We start from the raw sequence: 7,073 nt of genomic DNA, 5'->3' as shown, positions 1-7,073 counted from the left end.
CGGGCCCCCTCAGAGGAAATACATACCAGAAGGTAAAAACAGAAGTCAGAGGCCAGTGCAGAAGTCGATGGGGCCTGGGCTCAGCTCGTCCCCACCCCGCCCTGGCCTTGAAGGCATTAGCACACCGCTTGCCTAGGAAGCAGCAAGGAAGGCCCTCCTCCCTTTCCCTCCACTTTTCAGGTTTCTTAGGGGTTAAACAAGGTGCCAGTAGAAGGTTCTTGACCCAGCATAAGTGCTCAATGATGAGAAGCAAACGTCATCATTCGTGCAGAGGTCTCGTGTGTGGTTTGCTCCGACTTAACATAAATGTTTTCAAATCCACTGGTGTTTCATTGGGAATGTCATTGCACTCATGAATTAATATCTCCGAAAATCAGAGTCTTTCTCTCCCCCGCTTCATGTGTTGTCAGGCAAGTCACTTTGCCTTTCTGAGGCCTCGGTTTCCTCCTTAATACAATAGGGGATGCCAAGAGTACCTAGCTCACAAAGATTCAATGAAATCATTTGTTTGTAAAACTCAGCATAGATGCTGGCAAGTAGTCGGTGTTCCATAAACGACAGCAAATTTCACTACCATTATCGTGGATCCCATGCAAGCCTTTTCCTGGCAGGAGACCCTGCATACTCCCCTCCCCCCCTTTCCTCTCCTGAAATGCTCCATTGGGTGCCAGCCACAGAGAGTGTAAGGGCACCCACAGGGAGGACTTGAACCTGTCCCGAGCACTCCTTTGCTCTCTGGTACACCTGCTGCTGTGCCTGCGAGGTCTAACTGCATTGCTCTGCTAGCACGGGGTAGAGAGCCTGCCAAGGCCGGACTCAGGCCACTAACACAGATCAGGCTGTTTCCTCCTCACGCCCCATGTCTACCAGTTCCTCAAACTTTGGGCTGGTGCACACCCCAGAGCATGCACGTGTTTATTTAGAAACGACATACACTTATTATGTGAGTGTTCTGTGTCGACGACTTACTGTACTAAGAGATCAAGTCTGTTATAAAATACCCCTCCCCCAAACTGACTTTTTTTTTTTAAAGGTTGACACAAAACATAAATATAAAATTTGCATCTTTTCTCCCCATTCTCCATCATCTGGTACACTGCCCTTTGGGGGCCCCTGTTGTCACTACAGTCAAGCTACCCTCTGAGTGGGGACCCACCAGGTGGGAAGGAGGGTGGTCAGACAGAGGCCACTGGAAATTCTCTTGAAAAGTGGAGGATCCTTTGATTTGGCAAATCAGCTAAACGATCTGTATTGATAATGTCGATAGGTGATGCCTGAAGGTTTTGGTAAATGGGTTCATTTACCAAAATGAGCAAAATGTTGGTTGTATGCCCAATCCCAGGCATCGGAGTCTCCTGGGAGCTCATTCGAAAATGCAGAATTTCAGGCCCCACCCCAGACCCACGAATCAGAATCAAGGCGTCGTGTGTACATTAAAGTTTGTGAGGCACTGTTCTAAGCAGGAGTAGGCAAAATTTTTTTAATTCTAATTTTTAATAAAAATTGTATATATCTAAGGTGTGCCACATGATGACTCCATTCACATGCACAGTGAAATGTTCCTACAAACTGATTAACATACCATCTCCTCACTTGGTTACCTTCCTTCTGGTGATGACAGCACCCGAAATCTCCTCTCTTTGCAAATTTCGGTATTCAGTCCGGTATTATTATCTGTATTCATTAAGCCATACACTGGCTCTCTAGACTCATCCATCCTATGTTATTGGAACTTAAACTTCTGTAAAGAGCCAGACAGCAAGCATTTTAGGCTTTGCAGACCACACGGACTCGGTCACAACTACTCAACTCTGCCGAAGCCCACAGGAATGGGCCTGGCTGGCTTCCAATAAAACTTCATTTACAAAACAAGCAGCAGGCTGGATTTGGTCTATGGGCCTGAGTTTGCCAACCCCTGCTTTAGACCTCGAGTTTACTGACCAGAAAGTAGGTAATTTCCTTACTTAACAAATACAATCTTTGCTGTCATTTGGAGGTGGAGAGGTTTCATTGTAACATAGTATATATATTTTCTGTCTTCCTAAAGTCGTATTTATTGTGTGATGGCATTACCCGCCCTCCCACCCCCAGACACACATCTACACACACTGTGCTCATGGTGGTCCGGGGATTCAGTGAAGATTGTTCCCTCCTCTCCCCTCCCCTATCTATCTATCTATTTATCTATCTATCTATCTATCTATCTATCTATCTATCTATCTATCTATCATCTCCGTTAGTTTTTTAGCTTTTAAAAAATGTTGTTTATTTACCAATAAAACAAAGCCCCTGCCCTCTCACCACCGTTATAAAAGGGACAGTAGAAGTTCATTTCATGGCTTTCCCTTCAGGCACCTGCTGCAGTATGACCACATACTGATTACGTAATCCCATAAGCCTCAGTTTCCTCATCTGTAAATGGGAACAAATCAATACTTGCCTCATGCAAGTGATTAGAACACTGCTTAATATACGGTACCTACCATTAGATCACAATGCAACCTTCAAAAATACTGTATAGGAAGGTATATGGTTAAGCAGTAAAACCACCTCTCGAAGAATAACCGCTGCCAACCTCAAGGGCGATGCCGTCCAGTTTCTTTTCTAGGCATTAATTTTTAGTTTTTACATAGCTGTGATCATTCCTGAGTTATTTTATTTTTTAAGACTTCATTTTTTAAAAAGATTTATTTATTTGAGAAAGAGAGTGTGTGCACACACAGGGTGGGGGAGGGGCAGACGGAGAGACTCTTCAAGCAGACTCCCCACTGAGCACAGAGCCTGATGGGGGGCTCAATCCCACCACCCCGAGAGCATGACCTGAGCTGAAATCAAGAGTCAGACACCTAACCGACGGAGCCACCCAGGTGCCCCAAGACTTTATTTTTTCAGTAATCTACATCCAACATGGGGCTCAAACTCACAACCCAAGACCAACAGTCGCATGCTCCACTGACTGAGCCAGCCAGGCACCCAATCCCTGATTTATTTTCAATGTTCTTTTTGAATATTGAAAAGGGCAGGTAGCCCACTGACAGTGGAAGATAGGCCACTCAGAAAGGAAAGGAATCCTTCTTTCCTCCCCTGCTGTGATTCCCAGTGTTCTGGAAGTGAAATATCAGAGCTCCAAACAGCTGTTCCTGGCACCCTGGGACTCAGCATGTCTGAGCTGGCGGAGGTCATAGCTTCTGTCAGCTCCCAGGTGTGGACTGAAATCCTGAGGTGCTCTGGAGTCCCAAGAGACAAGAGGACTCAAGGATTCGCTGTGGGAAAACAGACTCGGTTTTCAAACTTCACCACACCGCTCCCGCCCCACCTCCTCCCTTTGAACTTGGGTCCCCACGCCCCAAAAGGGTGCGTAGGTGGCCCATGAACCTCCTTTCCCACCTTCCAGCTGAGGAGAAGGATGCTAATGAAAACAAATGGGTAGCCCCCGAAAGGGCACCTTGAGCCCAAGTTTCTATAGAAACCAAGTCATTCTTTCACCTTTCACCACATTTCCCTCGTCTCCTGGCAGGCTCTCTCCTTGGAGATGTGGACAGCTCTGACATCCATCCTACAACTGTCCCCTCTGGTCAACCAGCAAACACTGCCTGATGTGAGTCTCGTGGGAATAGCCAGCAAGCACCGCATGTGAAGACTGTGCGGGCATTATCCAGGCTAATCCTCATATGAACCGTATGGGGTAACAACAGTCACCCTATTTTCAGACAGGACAGTCCAGCAAGCATAGTCACACCAGCTCTGCATTCGTCTCCAGGCCTCCAGAAACAAAGTACCACAGACGGGGTGGCTTAACCACCAGAAATTCATGGTCTCAGAGTTCTGGAGGCCAGAAGTCCAAAATCGAGGTTGGTTCCCTCTGAGGGCTGTGAGGGACAGATCTGTTCGGGTCTCTCTCACTGTCTTGTAGACGGCCATCTTCTCCTGTGTCTCTGCCCATCATCTCCCCTCTGTGTGTGTCTGTCCCTGGGTCCTAATCTCCATGCCCCCACCCGCCTGTTTTTTTTAAAAAGGACATCAGTCATACTGGATTAGGGCCCAGTCAATGGCCGCACTTCAACTTGACTACCTCCATAAAGACCTGATCTCCAAAGAGGTCACACTCTGAGGTACTGGGTGTCAGGACACCGCCTTTTTTGAGGGGGCCACAATTCAGCCCACAACAGGCTCTCGAGTCCGATGGGCCTAAACAGGTATCCTACTCTATCCCTTACTGGCCACTTAATCTCATTAAACCCTGGCTTCCTCCTTTGTAAAAGAGAAATAAGAACATCTTCCATGTGGGTTTCTGCGTGAGGACTACGTGAGATGTTTGGCAATTCCCGTGGTGCTTCGTCAGCCCTCTTGTGATTACTGATGAGGGAGGCAGATGCTGGAGATGTCCCACTTCAGAGCGAGCTCTCAGGCCATCTGACTTTCCCGGGGGGCTGTGGCCGGGCTGGCTGTGCCTGCAGACCACACACCTGGCCAAGCACATGGCCCCCCACATGCCACCCCATTCTCTGCCTGGGGATTTCTTGCTGCTTGCTCAACCCACACAGGACAGTCTTAAAGTGCCAAACATTTCATGTCTCCAGGGGCAATGCTCAGGCCCTGAGGTGAAGGATAAGCGTCGGGAGTTAAAATACCCCAGCTTCCCCATTGTGATCATTCTCAAGTGTATTCTCTGGGGTCCCCACAGCTGCCCACAGTGCTAGTCAAGGCATCCCTTCTCTGGCTTGTTCTTCCATTTAATGCTTCCTTGGGGTCCCCTCCCCAGTAAACAAGCTGCACCCAATTCCTTGCCTCAAGGTCTGCTTTCAAGGTACCCCAAACTAAGATAACGAGGAGACCGCAGCTCAGAGATGTTATATGGCTTGTGCTAGGATACGCAGTTAGGGAGAGGGGAGTCCATGATTTGAACCCTGGTTTCTTTGGACCCAATCACTGGTATTCTCTCCTCTCTAGTGTCCAACACCTGCTATGTTCCTATCCTCCTCATTCTGTTTGTTCTCTCACGCTTTTATCCTCTTCTGTACAACCACAATAAGGAAGTCATTTTGTAGAGAAGGAAAATGCCTTCTCTTTTTTTCTCTTGAGAAACTTAACCTAACCTAGCCCGCCTGCCCTCCCCCTTGACGTCCCAGCCACATCAGTGCTCTGAGTCACTGGGACGGTTTGTTATGCAGCAGTGGTAACCAAAACACCTTGCACTCTTCATGCCCCAGGTTCATGAAGAAAAAGATAACTCAAATGCATGGCACAAATAAATAATCTTTAATTTCAATAAATAGCTCCCCATTGTGCCAGACCAGAGGCTGTGGGAAAGATACAGAAGCATCCAATGGGGAGAGATCTACTCTACCTACACTAATCCCTTAGCATGAGAAAAATGACTGGTTCACACACAAACACAGAGAAATGCTCAGAGTACGACAAGGAAGGAGTCCTCTTGGATGGGAGCACGGTGTCCATTTTAATCCAGGTAACTGTCCTTTGCAAGTCTTTCGTGTGCCACAATCACCATGAATCGGTCTCAAAAGGTTACTTTTGCTCTATCGTATTCTATTTACTTGACATACGCACATGCCGTTACTGAAGATGGGGCCTTGACAGACAGGAGGACACTGGGTGAACTTTCACTGGGGAGGGGCAGAGGGAAGAGAGTGCTCAGGACGGAGGTCCTGCCAACCACCTTGCTCACCAGGAGGACACACAGGGACACACAAGTGTTCACCTGTGAGGGCACACACATGAGAACATTCCCCACAGGGGGTCCTTAGGAATAAGCTAACACACGGACAAATTCAGTTAAGCCAGGGAAGTTTCTTACACTGGAATATTTTTTGAGGCCATTTGGTTTCTCCAAATAGTCTAATCTACCACGTCTACTAAAGAGAAGACAAAGTACTTACACTTTTGGGGAAAGGTATCAGGTTTGAAGAACCCCAGGGAACAGCCGCCCGTTCAGAAGCCACCCAATCAGCAGCTGTGCATTTTGGGTGTGGGGGGTCGGGCCTCCCCCATACTGGCCAAGCTCTTGGAGAATTTCATCTCGATGGAGGCTGGCGCCCTTGGGGAGGCCCTTTCTCTGGCCTGAGGGTTGAAAGTGCATTGGGGGGTACGGGTATCAACAGGAGCAAGCACTGCCAATAAGTCTCACAGCAGAGCCCACTCAGCTCGTGACATATAGACGGGGTTTCCAGAAAGTTCTCAGGCTTTGCTCATTGAGGGCAACCATTTTGGGTTCAATAGTCAGCTTCCTCTCAGTTCTGAGAGGATTTAGTGTGTGTGTGTGTGTGTGTGTGTGTGTGTGTGTGTGTGTTGTGTGAATGTAATAATGTAATTGGCATGTAACATGTTTTCTGTCTTAAATTTTCTTCCTTTTTTTTTTTTTTTTTAAACAAATGAAAGCTGCTTTTCCCGCAGCCCTCAGGTCACCTCCAGCGAGGCAGGAGACACGCGGTCACACTCGGCCCGCGACCTCAGGCTGTGCCACTGCTCCACGGCCGTGCGGTGGGTGTTCAGCATCCGCCGCCAGTGGTTAGACTCGGAGGGGCCCGAAGAGTACTGGCCAATGACGATCCTTCCAATGAAGTCGTTGCTGCTCTTCATGTTGTGGCCGAACACTAGGGAGCCAGAGGGGCGAGGGCGGCGGGGAAGGAGGTCAGAGGAAGGAGAGAAATGGGACAGGGAGGCGGGAAGAAGACAGAGGTCGTTAGTCTACACATGCCTCAACAGCAGACACGGGCTCCTTGCTTTTAGGACATCATCGGTTTCTGTCAATGGTGTGAACGCCCCATCTCCCTCATCTCATCCGCCCGCGAATCCCTTCACTCCAGGTGCACCGGGCGGCCGGCTGTTCCTCACCATGCCAGCCTTGTTCCCGCCTCCTGGCCTTCGCACTGGCTGTTCCTTCTGCCAGATAGCTGCGTCCCCTACAATACGCAACTTTAAACTCACGGCCATGGCCCTACCACGCTGGGTACACAGCACTACAGGTGGGTAGTTCAAGGGGGACAGTCAGCCATCCCTGGAGTCTGGTTGAGTAGTCAACCCGGGGTTTCTCAATGGTGGCACTGTTGACGTTC

At 48.8% G+C, this 7,073-nt stretch overlaps 1 protein-coding gene across 5 annotated transcripts in view; it reads right to left on the bottom strand.

The window, feature by feature from the left end:
* Window positions 1–5,236: 5,236 nt before the first annotated feature.
* Window positions 5,237–7,073, bottom strand: part of SYT17 (synaptotagmin 17) — a 107,670-nt gene continuing 105,833 nt past the window's right edge. For all 5 annotated transcript variants that reach the window (XM_087870169.1, XM_087870171.1, XM_045770890.2 and 2 more), the window contains one exon: window positions 5,237–6,611. In XM_087870169.1, the coding sequence (XP_087726295.1) occupies window positions 6,415–6,611 (197 nt within the window). In that variant the 3' untranslated portion in view covers window positions 5,237–6,414. The remainder of the gene's footprint in view (window positions 6,612–7,073) is intronic.

Source organism: Ursus americanus, chromosome 2 (genome assembly GCF_024610735.1).
Source record: "Ursus americanus isolate L20-20 chromosome 2, mUrsAme1.1.p, whole genome shotgun sequence".
Lineage (NCBI taxonomy): Eukaryota > Metazoa > Chordata > Mammalia > Carnivora > Ursidae > Ursus > Ursus americanus.
This window is presented reverse-complemented; position numbering and strand designations above follow the sequence as displayed.